At 36.7% G+C, this 18,089-nt stretch overlaps 1 protein-coding gene across 1 annotated transcript in view; it reads left to right on the plus strand.

The window, feature by feature from the left end:
* Positions 1 to 12,737: 12,737 nt before the first annotated feature.
* The window catches only part of TMEM30A (transmembrane protein 30A), a 477,361-nt gene continuing 472,009 nt past the window's right edge, over positions 12,738 to 18,089 (plus strand). The window contains exon 1 of the mRNA XM_044064035.1: positions 12,738 to 13,307. Within this exon, the coding sequence (XP_043919970.1) occupies positions 13,071 to 13,307 (237 nt within the window). The 5' untranslated portion in view covers positions 12,738 to 13,070. The remainder of the gene's footprint in view (positions 13,308 to 18,089) is intronic.

Consider the following 18,089-nt stretch of genomic DNA (forward strand, 5'->3'; position numbering starts at 1 on the left):
ATGCTTTATACAAACACTCTAGTAAACATCCTGTAGTACAGTTTAGATTTGTAATTATTGATAGAATTGAGGGAGATAGAGTCAATAAAATTGGTTGGCATGCCTTACTTAATAAAAAAAGAGAAAAGTTGGATAATTAAATGGGGGGGGGGTCTGTTTTCCCCAGGACTTAATAAGAACTTGTAATTATCCAATCAAAAACTCTTTTAGTTGCTACTGTGTGTATATATATATTGGCATGTGATTACCTGTGGAACTGTCACTGAGGAAGGCAAGCGTTTTTGCTGAAACCGTTCTGACTTTTATGGGGATTGTGTTTTGCATGGCCCTCTAGATTGTGTACCCAGTAAATGGTTTATATTCCACACTTTGAGTGCTGGCCATCTTTTCAGTTTTGAAAACGCAGTTTTATGGCTGTTTGCACCTGCCGTACTTGTGGAGCTTTTGCTTACAGGAGTTCTGGTGGTTTCCGCTGTTGGCATCTTGTGTGTAGAGCCCTTCGTATTAGTGGTGGATGCACGATCCTGCAGATTGTTTGTTTAGCAAGCTTATGGTTTGGATTTTTAGTCTTTTGCCTTTTGGAGTGATGAGCTGACCTGATTTCTTTGTTGTGAGGATTTTTGGATGCAGAGTGTTTGCAGAGCAGACATGGACTGGCCTGTAGTCGGTTCCACACAGGACCAGATATAACATTTAACTCAATTGGCCACTTATGCATATGGAAGGTTAAGGATCTTCTTTTCCTAGATATACATTTGAATTAAATTCGATGAGTGGGATTTCACTCTTCAGGTACTGTTATTTTTTGTGCAAGGAACAACAAGCTGACTTGTTTTTTTCTCTTTGTGAACTATTTGTATGCAGACAAACTTTACCAACAGAGACAATATTATATCTTTTGATAATTTGGATGCACGGAGTGGTTCATCCATCTATTTTTGGCATGTAAAGGCTGGATGTCATTTTGTAGCTAAGATATTGTGTCTGGATCTTTTATTTTTTTGGTCCTTTATTATTTTTTAGTCCTTCTGATTCATTGGTAATATTGCGCCACAAGTCAAATGGGGCCTAGTTGTTGGCTTCAGATATTGACTTTGAACCTACTCTTGCTTTTGGTTGAGTGATTCACGTCGTTGAATGATTTATGGACTATACTTTATGATCGTAAAAAAATGTTTTATGCTAACAAGTGTAATATTTAACACATTTTGTTAGTATGGAGGTTTTTTTTGTCAGTAGGGACACTTTTCATTGTGTTCCATAAGTACATAAATCATATGTAAATTGCTTTATAATATCATTTAAATCTAGACTGTTCCAAGTTTATTGGTTTATTGTTTGTATAATCTAGGATTGTGAAAGGGTTTGTGTATACGTGGATCTGTTAACTATATTACAAGGGTTATCAGCCGATAAAGATGATTTACAGGTATTTGGGCTAGGCTCAGCGATGAATGGTATATGTGAAGAGGCTGAAAACGACCCAGAAAATGTATGTAACCAAACTTGCAGTAAATTAACTAGGAGCATGATGGGGCTCAGGGATAATGTGTGTCACCTTAAGCTTTTCAAAGCTTATAAAACCAAAGGCATTACACCCAGAGGGCTCAGGATTCGTATCCAACCTTTGGTTAGTAACATTGATGATATCCTGTCACAAGGATGGACTAAGGCACAACAAAATGCCTCAATGAGTTTTGTGGAAATTCTGGTTTCATTTTATGAATGCATGATTGTCAAATCTATATCAGAAGTAAGGTCCATTTGTGATGAGGTTAAGATTTATGAGGGTGAACCCTTCTATGCCTCCTGTTTTCATAAACTTACCAAGGAGCTTATTACTTTAGAAAAACAACTAAAGGATGAGAAAATCTAAAAACTCAACAGGGATGTGGGTGATTATAGTAGGGGTAAAACTTTTGGTTACCAATAAAATGTCAAATTTGCCAATCAGGACTCTTCACATTTATCTCATAAGAGAAAGAGACACGAGTCTATTTTGAAAAAAAAAACAAAGGGCAGTGCCAGTGAGACATCTGGGGATGAGTCCTCCTCCATCATTGATACTGAGAATGACCACACATTGGAATCACCAGCCACCAAGAAACGTACAACAAATAACCCTTTAGGGCCAGAAAACGTAGGGGTGGAAGGAAGAATAAACTAAGCAGTAAATACAGACGCTCTGTTGGAATAAATGATACCACGTTATGTGGTATGTGTAATGTACATAACATCTCTTCAACACAATTGTCTGATGTAGAAATACAATTGCTAAACAAAGGTGTCAATATTGTGCCTGTTTTTTTTTTTTTTTTTGTTCCTGAAGATGTCTTGGCTAATGATGTTATTTCTTTTTCTCATTTACTTACTCTTAGATTACATTTTGGTGGTGATTGCTTCTCTCAAGGATTTACTAATTTCAAATTTTACAAATCTTTATTTTATGCCCCCTATGAACAAATATGTATCTATTTTTCAAGATTGTGTTCTCAAAGATTTACATTTTAGGACATGTGAATCCAAGATATTACAACATAACTTCACTTCTATTGAGCTGCAGGCCTTAACTAACCTCCAAAATAATAAAGATTTACTTATTTTACCGGCGGATAAAGGAGGGGCTATTGTTGTTATGGATTGGTTATCATATCTGGCAGAACCTCATAGACAGTTGTCTGATTGCATGTTTTACATGAAGATGCCCTTAGATCCTACTATACATTTCAAGAAAGAAATTAATAGTTTTGTAAGGTTAGCCTTGGAGGAGGGCATTATCAACAAATCGGTTGTTCCTCATCTAACAGTATCTGATCCACAACACCAATATTTATATTTACTACTGAAAATACATAAAGATTTGCATAAACCACCAGGTAGACCCATAGTTTCAGGCAAGGGTTCTCTCACTGAACCTTTGTCTGTATATCTAACAAAATATTTAAAACCATTATTACAGTTTGTGAGATCCAGGATACAACATACTATGCAATTTTTGAAGATCATTTCTTTTATTTTTTTTAAACATTTTTTATTGATTGTCATGAAATAAAATAATATAAGAAATATGATATATAAATATGCACAATATATGTCTTAAAAACATCATAACATGGAACAATAACTATTTACAATGTCCATAACAGATATAATGTCATTGTTGTGATTACATTTTATCTAGTAGTTTTTCAAGCTTCAACCTAGTTAATTTCTTATGTGTTATCTTAGTAGTTCTTTCTGAAATAGTTTGCAACTCCCTATTACATACAAGTTTAGCTAATAGTAAAAAAATCTGTAAATGATAGGATTTTTTTACACTTCCAATTTGACGTAATGATTTTTCTTGCAATTGTAAGCAAGGACCAAAGAAGGTGCACCTGTATTTTGGGGATATGTGTTGGTATCGGTGCATTGAACAGTAATAATGAGTCAGATACTTCACACTTGTCCAACCACAATGCTTTTATGAAATTTCTGAACTCTATCCAGAATGGAGTTACTATTTTACATGTAAGAAACATGTGTACCCAATCTGCACAGAGTATTTCCTCACATCTCCAACATTTATTAAGATTATTTTTTGATATCAAGTCCATCTTAAGAGGAGTAATAAAGCTCCTATGGATGTATTTGCGAGTGAAGATTTTCCAAGAAGGGGGTGATGTTGTGCTACTAATTGATTTAAGTACCAATTTTTTATCATTATTTGAAAAAATGGATTTGTTTAATCTCTCTGTGAAATTCCATAAGGGGTCCTCTGGGATTTGCATATTGGTTCTTAAAGATTTATATATACTTGACTATGATAGAATATTATTAATGTGCAAAGTGTTTATTTCACAAAGAAGATAAAATATTTTAGGTAAAGGTGTTGTGCTGGTGATATGACATATTTTTAATTCATTAACTATGTATTCTCTAAATATTTGTATGTTTAACCAGTTGTTGTGCTTTATGTTATACCTGGCCATAAGAGAACATGGTTCATGGATATTATTATTGCAGAAAACTGGTGCCAGAAAACTAAGCCATTTTCTTCCATTACTTTTATTTTAGATATGTTGAAAGAGTCCAGACATGTCTTCATGTATGCTATGGGAAATTGTACAAATATTAAGCTTTCTGTCATATTATTTTTGTTTATTATCTTTTTAAAATTATCTAAAATATAATTAGTGAAAAGAGATTTTTTTTATTCTTATTGGTATTGTAGAAATGTTCTTTGACAACAAGGAAGATTTTTTTTATTAAGTCTAGGCTAATAATTGATAGTTCTTTTTTTTTTCCTGTTAGCATGATCTACTAAGGAAAGGAGCCTGATAACACTGCTATGTACTCTTCTATTTAGGATGAAGCCTGTTTGACCTTCACCTATTATGTTAGGCATCTGTTGATTTAATCTGTTAGCTAATATTGATGTAAAAATTTTATAGTCCACATTTAACAGTGAAATGGGATGAGACAAAGTTACTATTTTGGGGTCTTTGTCCTGTTTTAGGATAGGGGAAATCATGGCATATTTCCAGGAAGGGAATAAGCTTGTCTTTTTTCTAAATTCCTCAAAAGCTTGTAAAAGTATCTTTAATGTATCGACTGTCAGTACTTTATACATTTCCCCTATTAATCCATCTAATCCTGGGGCTTTATTGTTCTTAAGTTTTTGAATCCTCTCTTTTAGTTCACAATGTTATTGGTTTAAGAAGTTTGGTATTCTGTTCTATTGATAGTTTGTTGCCTATGTTCTCATTTAAGAAGTTATCTTTTGGGACGTTGTTATTAATATTTGGATTTGTGTAATTTATTATTTGTTTTCTGAAAGTCTCAACAATATCTTCTAAATCTGTTACAATTTTAGTTTTATTTTTAGTTTCATGAACAATTTCCCTTATATGTTTATCATTGGTTAAGTTTTTTGATTTCACAGCTAATCTATGCGTGGTTTTTGGGTTAACAGAGTAAGACTGTAATTTGATTCTTTCTAAATTTATTGCCACTTTGTGATTAAGAATTTCTATGTGATCAAGGTTTAATGGTTTCAATTCGTATTTGAGTTTATGTCTTTATTATTTAGATTTCTTTTTAGTTCATTAATTTTTGATTGTATTCTCGACAGCATACTATCCCATTCCTTTCGTTTGTTTAGGTACCAGGTTTTGATTTGACGTAAGATTTCAGTGTATCCCAGACAATAACTTTAGAAGTACTATCATCGTCATTTATGTCTAGAAATATTTTGATTTTGATTTCTTTCAGTAACCATTCCTTAAATCTGGTTATCTTAATAACGTATGCTGGTATTCTTTGCCAGTATACAAAATGACTAGATTTCAAGTAGATTTTAAAGAAAATAGTGTTGTGGTCAGACATTGGACAGGAGCTAATAAAAACTTCTTGAATTTTTGAGAATAATCTATAACCAATACCTTATCGATGGTAGTTTGTGTACCAAATCTGTATGAGTAATGTGTGTATTTTAGGGATTTGGGTTCTATTTTTTCATAAATATCTCTTATATTTGATCATTACTTTAAGAAATAGCAAAAATTGGAAGTCATAACAACACAATGAATGAAAGATTATTGATGAAGTTGTTCAATCTTTTAGCAGATGCAGATATCTTAAACTTATCATATTTAGTAGTGTCACTTCTGGAGAGAATACAGTTAAAATCATCTGTATATATTATTTCTCCCTTAGATTTGATTGCAAGTAAGTTATTTATTCTCTGTTGCAGCACCAACACAGGTATCCAATGAGTATTGGCTAATGTGATTAGTTTTTTATTTATTTCTAGAATAATTAAGCAGAACATGCCATTTTTGTCTGAATACGTGTCGATTATTTTAGGTACTGGTAGTGTTTTCCTCCACAATATCATGGTGCCTTTTCTTTTGGTCTGAAAATGAGATTCTGCAAGTATAGAGTAGCCATTAAAAGACATCCTATTCAAATCTTCTTCTATTATATGAGTTTCTTGCAAGAATGCAATATCTACTTTCGTAGTTTCCAGATCATTTCTGATATGCAGTTGGAACCCGGATGGCTTATGTGTACGGTGGATGTTACAGCCCTTTACACAAATATACCTCACTGGGCGGGTCTTGCAGCACTTGAATATTAGCTTAATAAGGTTCCCTTGTATTCCCCAGGATTTAACACTTTTTTATATGTCTGACTGAACACGTTTTGACCAAAAATATGTTTTATTTTAATGGGGAGTGTTAGTGGCAAGTCAAGGGTACTGCAATGGGACCGTCATTTGTCCTTATCTATGCAGACCTGCTCATGGGATACCTGGAAAAACAGTTAATCTATGATGTGAATCACAATATATTCTTAGATGAGATCAATATTTGGCGTAGATATTTGGATGACTGTTGGTTGGTATGGAGGTGGGATAGTGTTTACTTAGCAGAACTTGTTCAGTACTTGAATGACAACAAATGGGGCATTCAATTTACTGTACATTATCATGTCAATGAAATCAACTTTTTGGTTGTAACACTATACAGTGATTCAAACAATACTTTGACTAGCACGGTTTTTCGTAAACATCTGCAGTATAATACTCTGTTATATGCTACGAGTTTTCATCCACGTCATATCATCAAAAACATTCCAAAATTACAATTTTTATGTATGAGCCAGATTTGTTCTTCTGATAATTCTTATGAACATCAGAAACAAGATCTTACTAATAGATTCATAACAAGGGGTTATAAATATGACAATATAACTTTAGCCAGTGACTGGGCATCAAAACAACAAAGGTGCACATTATTCGATTATAGGGACAAAAAAACAAAATGATAGTTCCATTATGAGGTTTGTTACCACCTTTGCACAAAATATTAATATACTTAGGGATATTATTGAACAGCATTGGACTATCTTACGTGCAGCTAATACATTATCTGAAATACTTACACCTATGTTCTTGTTTTCCTTTCACAGCAGCAAAACATTGTGTTCCTTTTTTAGCTATTATAAACAAAGGGACAATTCACAATCAAACAGCCACTAGGTTACGTTAACTGGTATGTCAATGATGGGCTGTGGGCCTTGTGGTCACTGTACATCTTGTAAATTTGGTTTGAAGTCTAAACAGTTTACTAGTAGGAATTCATCCATTGTATAAGAGATATAATTTGTAGGTAATTGTAGTACTGACTGGTTGATCTACCTAGCAACCTGTTCCTGTTCTGCTTTTTACATTGCACAAACTTCACACCCCCTGGGAATTCGTATTTCTGAACATATGAGTGATATCAGAAACAAAAGTCTTTCTAATGCTCTATACAAAAACTTTATTAAACATCCTGTAGCACAGTTTAGGTTTGTAATTATTGATAGAATTGAGGGAGATAGGGTCAATAAAATTGGTTGGCATGCTTTACTTAATAAAAAAAGAGAAAAGTTAGATAATTAAATTGGGAGGTCTGTTTTCCCCGGGACTTAATGAGAACTTGTAATTTGTCCAATCAAAACCTCTTTTGCTTGCTACTGTTTGTGTATATATAATATATATATATATATATATATTGGTATGTAATTACCTGTGGAATAATCATCAGAGGAAGGCAAGTGTTTTTGCCGAAACCGGTCTGACTTTTATGGGGATTGTGTTTTGCATGGTCCTCTGGATTGTGTACCCAACAAATGGTTTATACTCCATACTTTGAGTGCTGGCCATCTTTTCAGTTTTGAAAATGCAGTTTTGTGGCCATTTGCACCTGCCAGACTTGCGGAGCTTTTGCTTATAGGTGATATACCTATGTCCCAGCTCCCCAGGCGAAGGCCATTACTACAACGTGGGTGCAGTCTATAGTTCTAAATACCTCTGGGAAATGGGTTATGTCACAGAAAGTCTGCATGATGCTAGAGCTCTACCCTGTGCTATGTGGAAACCTCATATGCTCCCCTACATGCTGTAGCATGACATTGAGGAACTGGTGTAATAACTTTGAGGGAGATGAGTAGGATACATCCACTGTGCCCCTCTTTGGTCACTAAGAAGTCCTTGTAGCTAGTATTCACAAAGCCACACATACCTTGGTGTCACAAAAATAGATACTCCACAGATCCCTGGGCTGTATATGACAGTGACACATCTCAACCAGCTCTTGCTTGGCTGCTATATCCACAAGGCAACAGTCCACAATTTTTGTGTTGTGGGTGTCAGTCTTAGTTAGGTGCAAATGGATGACTGGGTGCTACCGAAGGTGACTACATGCACCTCTGTGACTAGCAGCAGTAATATGACCCTGTTGCACATACAGAATTACTAACACTGCAGCTACCATGGATTTATTTTTTGGGTCTGTTTCCTGTAACTCCAAGATTTGTCTGCAGTCAACAACCCTGGAGATGGCAGCTCTTTGTGAAGAATACATACATAACCGAATAACTCTTCCCACGTTGCTTACCCTCATTTACATTCACATTTATCCTCATTTTAATACAGCTGCTCATTTCCATCTCATTACACCACTGTTTGAACAGTATGCAAGCTGAAGGAGTTCTCGGATTTCCACAACTGTGTCAGTGTGTCTGTGAACTGCCACCACCCGATGCATAACTGCACTTTGTGCAAGCATGCAAACTGCAGCTTCAAAATTTCTTCTGAATCCCAAGGTATGACTGTATCTGAGTTGTGGTCCATTTAATTAATGCCTAATTCCCAACCTTTCTATAATTTTGTGATGAAAGTACATGCAGAAATTAACCTTTACATTATTTAATTCACTCTTCCAGGTAAAGTATAATTGATAAAATTAGATGCATCAAATGACCTTTAAATTATTTATATCACTCTTCTAGATAAAGTGATAAATAAAATCTCTCAAAAAATGCGCAAGACAATGATATACATTAACTATATTATTAAAATGAATGCAATATTTAGAAAACGTTTAGAAAACATATACATGATTCTTATCAGATTATTATTTTAAACTATAATGCTTTAAATTAGATATTTAAATTAAACACATACAAGAAAAAAATAAATAAAAATAAGTAGATAAAGCTTAGAATATATTTGTTGATTGAATTTAGAAGTATGTCTTCCCTTTGTCTGTGTTTGTATTTCTGCCATGTGCTCCAGTTTTGTCCCACCTCCCCAAGACATGTTGATATATGAATCGAATAAGCTCTAAATTGCCTGTAGGCAAATAGAAAGCTAGGGTGGTGTGTATGGAGTGCTGCCATGGATGCATACTGGTAGGAGGAGTGATAGGCAGTATACAAGAGGTGCTGATCATTCTCTGCAATTTAGTAAAAGTGCTGGTCATTATTTATGCAGGTAAGATTATCATAGTTCCTGAAAAAAAATTAAAAGACTACCTGCTGTGTGTGTGTGTGTGTGTGTGTGTGTGTGTGTGTGTGTGTCTTAACGACCATAGCAAGGAACTATAGGTTTTGTCCGAAAGACAGGAAAGTGCTATCATGTATCAACACAAAATTCTTTGCCTAAAGGCTTTTTGGAGGTCCTCAACTCATGGAGAACTTTTTTTTTCTTTCTTTCAGTCCATAGCTCCTGTTGAGCAAAGTGTCAATTTGGGGATTGCCCAAGGCACGATATAGCTCTACCAGTAAGTGTGTGTGTGTGTGTGTGTTTGTGTGTGTGAGTCCAATGACAGGCTAGTGTCCCATCCAGCAGTAATTCCCTGCCATAAGACCATTGCTTGCATGGATGGACACCAGCCCCTCTATACAGCACTGGCTAGGATAAAATGAGTACCTGAGAATAAACATAAATTACATTTTTTAGAAAATTATTTTATTTTTTCCAATTATTTTAATTTGCAAATTTTGTTGCATGTTGACCTTTTTGTCTAATATTAAGTAACAATATGTGATGAACAGATGAGAAAAATTGCATGCAAGCAGCACTACATTTTATGAATGCAGGAGTGTAGCCAGCACACAATACATAATCTATTGAGTACAATTTCATTTATACAGCAGAAACATTTTGACCATCTAAAAGGAGCTAACTACCCAGTCCTCAAACAGTTAATACAGGACAAGGTATAGAGTCGGTAAAGAAGTTAAAATGTATCCATGAGAATGTATTGTGTGCTGATTGCTGCTAGCTGCCCAATTGATGTTTTCTTGTATTACAAGTTTAATATATGTGAGGGGGTAGGAAATGTATAATACCACAGAATAAAGTGTGGTCATTTTTCTGAAAAGTGGGCATTTGTACGGGTGCAGACAACTGTACAAATCTGAAATTTCCAACGACACTCAGAGTCATATTTATTAAGTCTATATTCATGCCTTCCACTTTTTAATAGCTACATCCAGATGTTACTCAAACTGAAATAACCACACCACAATGAACACAATAGCTCTCAACCTTCCATCTACAAAATGAGGAACACTAGCCCTCTTAACGTGGAAAAAATGGGCAAAATGTGGAACTCATACTAAGAGCTTAATAACAACCAACTAGAAAGGTGATAAGATGATCACAATATGCTGATTTTACTTATAAAAAGATCTTTAAATAAATTAATATGTTTATTTCTATTTAGTATGGATATCAGTTAAAAAATTCCTAACACTGAATGAGTGACAGACCCTTTCAATGTGGAACTTCGAGGAACATGAATTCATATCTCCCAAGTGTACCTCATTACAAGGACGTTTTCTCAATTGGGATCTTAAAATATTAATGTTCCTTGAAGTTCCACATTGAAAGGATCCATCAAACACATCTCAGTGTTAGCAATTTTTAACTATATGTGACAAATTGAACTGAATCAAACTAATTCATTAAAATAAATATTATATGATTAAAAATATAGCAATTTAACCATCCTATGAGCTTCCTATATGAAGTTGTTAGTAATATGTTAGTCAATGTTCCACATTTATTAGGTTACCACCTGTTTCTCTTTGGGCACTTGCGTCCTGCAAAAAAATGCAGATGTCCTAAATATTTCCTAAGTTTTCTTTAGCAGTAGCACAAAACAGTTATTTAGTATCAGAAATAGGTTGTGTATTAGAACACTACCCCACCAGATGTGCAGTAGCAAGGACCGCCCAAACTCCACCCACCACCCTGCTTACGACTGTTTTTGCTAATATTACTCTGAATAAACATGTGAAGACCTTCGCCATTAGAATGAATATGCAAGACTTTCTAAATAGTTGAATATGGGCACTGCTGTAAGCGCGCGTTACGTAAATCCAAAGTGTAGAATGTTGAAATGTATGTGCATATTAGCTGTTGGTATTACCTCCATAACAAAAACATAAAAAAAAAACAGAAGTGGAATGCAATATATTATAAAAAGTACGCTTTAACAATGATTCATCTGGTATTCTATCACCGTTCACTTTGCACCGATACTATGCAATACTGTACACTGCAAACACTAAATGCCTCACGCTTCTGACTACAACTCACATGAGGCATGAACCTAAGCAGCTGTGACATCTGGTAGAAAACTGCACTTGCATGCTGCTTCTGTATCGTGGCAAGCACCCCCACACACAAAACCAATTCCTAAAAACAAATGTAGTAAAGAAACATGTGGGGTACAGGGGGGCTCGCGCCCCTGCTAAAGCAATTCCTGTACAAACCTATATTATACCACTGATTGGTTATACTAATGGAAAAGGTCCGAGCAACGGAGATCTCTCCGAGCAAGATCTCCGAAATGAGTTTGTTAAACTCATTTAAAAGCGGAGATCTTGAAGGGCAGTAAACAGGCATCTATAGTACATACTGAGTTTAACTCTATACTGTAAAACTCCCTTGGAATCGCCCTATTTGAAGAATGCCAAAGCATACCTCTCAACTGTTTAGATTTTCGCAGAATGTCCAGATTTTTGCCTCATACTTTTGTTCTGTTTCTCATAAAATCGTGGCTTTCTGGCAAATTATTCAGGGTTAGTGTCAGAAAATAACGACAGGCATTTCAGTTTCAGACTTCATACTCTTCAGAATACTGCGGTGGTGGTGCTGCGGTAGTGTTGTCGCCTCACAATAAGACGCTGTCCGGTTCGACTCTCAGCTAGAGCGTCTTCTGCGCGGAGACATGCGTGAATGGTGCGTACCTTCGTTGAAGGTTGTGCGTCAGGGCTGGCAACTCAGCACGTAAAAATCTACTGCCAATCATTAGCGGACCGGAGTTCCGCTGTAAACCCCCTAACCGGGAAAAGCCAAAAGACACAACTTCATTCTCTTCAGAAAAATAATGCCGATGCAAAACCTGTTATTCTATCAATTTTCTAAGTTGGTAAGAGCAATATTTAAAAAGTGTCCCTATTTTGGGACCTTTGTCCCCCAATTATTGGTGGCTTTGTCCAAAGTTCTTGATCTAACAGGCTGAGAGGTACGCTCCAAAGTACGATCATATGATGAATACTCACCAGGCCAGTTGATAATCTGCATGGTTTGTCACTCACCCATGATCATGACATGACAACATCACACGGGATTGCCCTGTCAATCATACAAGCCGCGCCCCTTCGTGCGCGAAAATCGCGGTGGGTAATGTTCCAATACAAAGCCCAGAAATACTTAAATGTTATATGAAGTAGCATAAGCAACTCAAATGCTACAAAAATAAGCTTTATTTGGCAAAAATGTAAATTTATGCCCTTTGTACTGGCCATTGTTTGTTCACAACCCTAAATAGGTAGTGCTCTTCACTTTGGAGATGGGGGTTGAGAGAGCTAAGCATTAACTATTTAAGACCTCTGAGAACACAACTGCCCCTTCAGTGGCACGACCCAGCCAGTATGTTTCGAACCTAACTACTGAAAAAGCTTACTTACAGCAAACTACCAAATGCTATTCACGGCTATAAAGCAGCTAACCTACACCCAGTACCATCATTTTGTTGCTGCGTAATGACGTTAGGAAACTGTTTGTCGCGACGCTAGTTTACGGAATTTGTGTAAGAGTATCTGTGGAGAGCATCCGGTTTGCATCTAATTGGTGTCTTCCGTGGTTGTGAAGCTATTGTAAACAACATTGGGTGAACAACGTACTCTACGAAACTGGCAACCTTTGTACTCCCTCTAAAAGTGTGACATTACAAAAGATAAACATGATGGCGTCGAGTTATAGTGCAAAGGAAGAGGATGGCCATCATTCAGTGACAGCGGGGCCAGCGGTGAAGAGTAAGAAGCCGGACAATACAGCATTCAAACAGCAGAGATTACCTGCTTGGCAACCTATTCTGACCGCTGGCACTGTTCTTCCTGCTTTTTTTGTAATTGGCATTATTTTCATCCCAATCGGCATTGGTCTCCTCGTCACTTCCAATAACATCAAAGAGTTCGAGGTAAGGTAAGAGTGTACGTGAAATGTACACTAGTCTGGGAAGGGAAGTGATTTCGTAGCACCCTTTGCGGTGGAGGCGCTAGCATCTTGCGAAGCTTAAATTGCTCTTACCTGGTTTATTTGCTTTTTGTGATATCCATGTTTGCTGAACCTTTTGCTGTAGTTGTCAAAATTGTCTGTGACAGATGGAATCACCATTAGGGTTACCACCTGTTCCACTTTGCGAGGGACAGTCTCTCTTTGGGCAGTTGTGTCCTGCAAAAAATTGTAAAAATGGCAAATGTCCTGAGATTTTAGGACAAAATTATTTCCTATATTTTATGTAATAGTTGCATAAAACATATCTGAAACACCTAAATGTTATACAAAACAGAATAAGCAACTAAAATGCTACAAGAATAAGCTTTTATTTAGGCAAAAAAGTGACGTTTTGTCCTTTGTACTGGTATGTTTCGGCCTGCAAAATCTGACGTTTGTACCAAAAATGTCCCACTTTGAGCATTTGAAAAGGTGGCAACCCTAATCACCGTATGTATTTGTGTGTTAATGTCTTGTCTGGATTGTTTTGGTACGTTTGTGAGCTGTTGGTATGTTCTCAGAATATCCCATACTATACTGGTAATATAGAGGCGTTTCCAGCAATCGGTGGGGGCGGTGGTGGGTTAATGCTAATGCTTATTGAAGAAGCTGCACACTGCAGGTGCATTACAGTGCTGTTTATCTGCAGTGGTTCATCTACTGCGGAGTGATTGCAGTGTTTAATGTTTTCTTTGAACATTTAAATGGAAGCAGAGCTGGGAAAATGCTTTTTTCGTATGCTTTAGCCTGTATGTTTGAACGGGGTGGCGTCAGTCAGTTAAGGAATTTTCAATGTAATACAGTAATACCATATACCGCATTTTTTTCATTAAAATAAGCGTTGAGGTTTTCCTTTTTACAGCAGTTTGTTTTTTAAACTTGTTCATTTATAGTATATCTGCGGTAGTCATAATGGTTGATTATTTTACTTTCAACAATTACATAATGTAGTTTAATAATGTAAACGTCAATAATGTCTATTCATGTTTCAATATTCCAAGTAAAAAAAAAAAAAAAAGGCTGAAATTAATTGGAAAAAAAAAAAACTGAATGCATATAATAATGCTAGTGTTGTGTCATGGCTGCACAGGTTAATACTAACTGTTGAGCCAGACGACTGTTAGTAGCCTATACACAACATAGGTTACCCATTGACTTGAAGACACATTTGGTATGTGGTTGCGATAATACGCAAGTACCCAAGTTTCTTACATTGTCTGACCTCAGCAAATGTGCAGTACTTTCACTCTTTAGTCTCTTCCTCCGTCATTTGCTTGAAATCTGTACCCCCATCCTTTTGGTGTATTTTTTAAGTAGTCTTGCAGGGTGAACCTAATTTCCTCATGACTTAGCATTTCTGAGCTGTTACAGAGGTTGTAATGCAGTAATACCCAGCTATATGGACAAGGAGGCTTATCTGTGAAGTATTTAATGTTTATGTTATTGTATTCTATTGTATTCTAACTAGTACAGCACGGATGACAACAAACTGGTAATGCAGTGATTCATTATAGTAAACGGCAAAATTCTTGCTGGTGTAAAGTTGTTGCTTGTCTTTCAGCTTTTCCCGGTTAGGGGTCGCCACAGCGGAACTCCAGTCCGCTAATGGTTGGCATGGTGCTGTGCCAGTAATCCAAAATGATAGTAGCATAATCAAAGTGCTTAATAACTGCATTGGAGAGTGACAGTTCTACAAGATGTCTGTTAAATACTAAGCAGTATGTACATTAAATGCTGACATGAACTGATACAGGTTTTTAGTTAATAAGTAATATTTGGCAACTGTGGTTGTTGTTGGGGGGGGGCTTTTCCCATCCCTTCTTCAGAGCTTAGTACCAGGCATAGAAAACTGAATTATAAAATTCTTGAAACATTTGTTATTGAGTGACACCGAATGCATGGACTCTAATGCCAAATCCATTGACCTTGAAAATTCCTTTAATTTTGCTCCAGTGCCAATGTGTTATTTTTATTTGTTTACTGCCCAGTAGCTTAATAGAGTGTACTGCATACTGCATTTTGTTTGCCATTAATGTTCCTGTATGTGTAAGATCTCAGTCAATGAGTGATTTGAACTAATATTTGCAGCACAGTTGCATCTGTTCTCCTGCTGCATTTATTTTTCTTTTATATTTTAATTTGTATTCATTTTCCATGTACTAATCCATTTCAGGGTTGCAGGTGAGCTGTAGTTCATCCTGGCAGTTAGCGGGCACAAGGGAAAGAAACTAATCATGTAAGGTGCACCAGCCCATTGCAGATATCTTGTTCAGGTGATGTTAAATTAGATGACATGAGTGTCTGCTGTCAGAGTAATGGGTTTGTCATGCACCATGTTCAGGACTAACACATTAGGTTTATGGGAGACATCGGATGTAAATATAATTATGGTGGAGGAAGGCAAGTGGAAGGGCAGCAACCCAAATTATGCAAGCATTTTAAATGTAGTTAAGCCCATCAAAACAGCCCTTAAGTGGAAGAAGGTAGCATGCTGAATGTTACACAACATATAACTCTCATCTTATTTAGGTGCTTGAAGGTGTGTGTGTGTGTGTGTGTGTGTGTGTGTGAGAGTATGTCCTCCCTGTGTTCACATGGGTTTCTCCCCACGTTTCAAAGACATGCAGTAGGTGGGTTGGACACTCTAAATTGGCCATAGGTTTGAGTGTGCATGCGAGTCTGTGGTGTGGAAAAACAGCCGTATTAGGGCTGGCCACCCAGCAGTGTAAACCTTGGTGCTAGATTGTCACGGAAGTGATACCCTGACCCCAGTTGAAAAAAAGGGGGTTATGGATAGACAACATGAATGTTTTTAATATTCTGTATTTTAAATGGTATATTTTTGGGGGCACATTAGCTTAATTTATATTGTATTGTACTTTAAGTATATATTTAGGTTTCATAATTGGGCAAGTGAATTGGTCAAAGTATTCTTTTCCCTCGCCATCTGGGCTTTATGCATGTACAGACTCTGTATTAGTATTGTATGCATACTGTATGTGTATGTCTGTAGATGTATATGTACCTATATAATGTTGGTGAGAAATTAAGTTGTCTTTAAAGCTGAAGTCTCTATTTGACAAACTTGGTTCAATAAAACAGATGTTCAGCAATTATGCGAGATAGAATAATTTCAACAGGATTGGGGAATATGCCCCTTTCCCAGTTTAGGATTCTTTTTGGAGTTGGGACTATATTGCTAACAGGGAGTTGATGGGGGCTTGTTTTATTGTTGGAGGTCTCTGAGCATGTTCTGTTATTTTTATTTGTTGGATGCTTTTGTTGACTGGGATGTGCTAGCCCCTTTTCAGTGGAGGCCTGGAGAGAAAAGCTCAAGTTACAAAATTGGCACAAAATGTACAAAATTGGCAGTACGGAAAATGTAGAGCTTAACGTTACAATTCGGACATAAAATGTCCGAAAGACAGCTGTGCTAAAGAATCTAAAAATCTGAAAAATGTAGTATAGTTATATATTAGTACACAGCATAGTGGCATACTCATTGTAATTTGAAATGTCATTTTACATTGTTTACATTTATGGGTGGGGGGAAGTGAGAGACAGAGGAGGTATACAACATGCGAGTAGAAAGCAGAGAGGAAGTGAGGAATAGTTGTATATTTGTTAGCTGATAGAGAAAGTTGTAGTGAAGCTGAGGTTTATGTAGAAGGTAGTGAATATGAGTTGGTTTCTGTTGTCCAACAAAATTTTTATCAGGTGAGCAGATACAGTAGAAGTAGGAGTAAGAACTAGGGGATAAAAGACAGCATGAGAATTTGCTTCATATTAGTTGTGGGCAGCAGCACAGACTACACGGTGCCCTTTAGGGAGTAGAGTTGTATAAACCAACCGCTTTGGTGATTTAATGTGATGAGCAGTATGCTCATAAGACGACATGGATCACAGACTGTGAGCTGTGGCAGGGCTATGCACTTGATGTTGTAAAGTATGGCTACATGTGATTCAACTGACTAATTTTACAAATGAGCATAAGTATTTGCTGGTAATAAGTGGGTGGAGGACCCAGCCTACTCAGACCCATGCTTGCAAAGGAAGTGGTGTATTTGCCCCTATTGACCAGTGTGTGCCCACCATAAAGGCCAGTAGCCCTACATCAGTAAGACACTAACCAGCCAGTGTCCAGCTGCCCAGCTTGGGTTATTTGGGATAGTTCTGTTGAGCGAAAGCTAGATATACAACCATTAACCTGTTGAACGTGAACTAAGAACTGCTACACTCAATGTAGGTTCACTGACAGGACGCAGCTTGGTAGTGGGTGACATGATGGTAAGGATGGACTGGACATTCTGTTTATCCAAGAGACAGGATGGAAGGGCAAAGCCACTTTGCTTGGGATCCAGAGTCCACTACTTAGGAGCAGGACAGGCTAGAAATGTTGTGGAAATTGTGGTGAGGTAGAGGCTTCAGAAAACTTTGAGGGATGTCGTCAGAACTAATGACAGACATGGCAATTGGACTTCAAACTAATGATAGGGCAATATTCATAATCTCAGTTAATGCCCACATCAGGGTTGTGATAATCTGGAAAATAGTGCGTTCAGACAGTAGTTGCAGGACCTTCTAGATAAAGCAGGACATTATGAATTTGTGTTAATAATGGGTGACTTGAATGCATGCATCGAGGCAAGAACAGGATATGAGGACTGTCTGGGTCCACATGGGTGGTGCAACAGTAATGAAGAAG

Source organism: Protopterus annectens, chromosome 1.part0 (genome assembly GCF_019279795.1).
Source record: "Protopterus annectens isolate FY-2018-M chromosome 1.part0, PAN1.0, whole genome shotgun sequence".
Taxonomy (NCBI): domain Eukaryota; kingdom Metazoa; phylum Chordata; order Ceratodontiformes; family Protopteridae; genus Protopterus; species Protopterus annectens.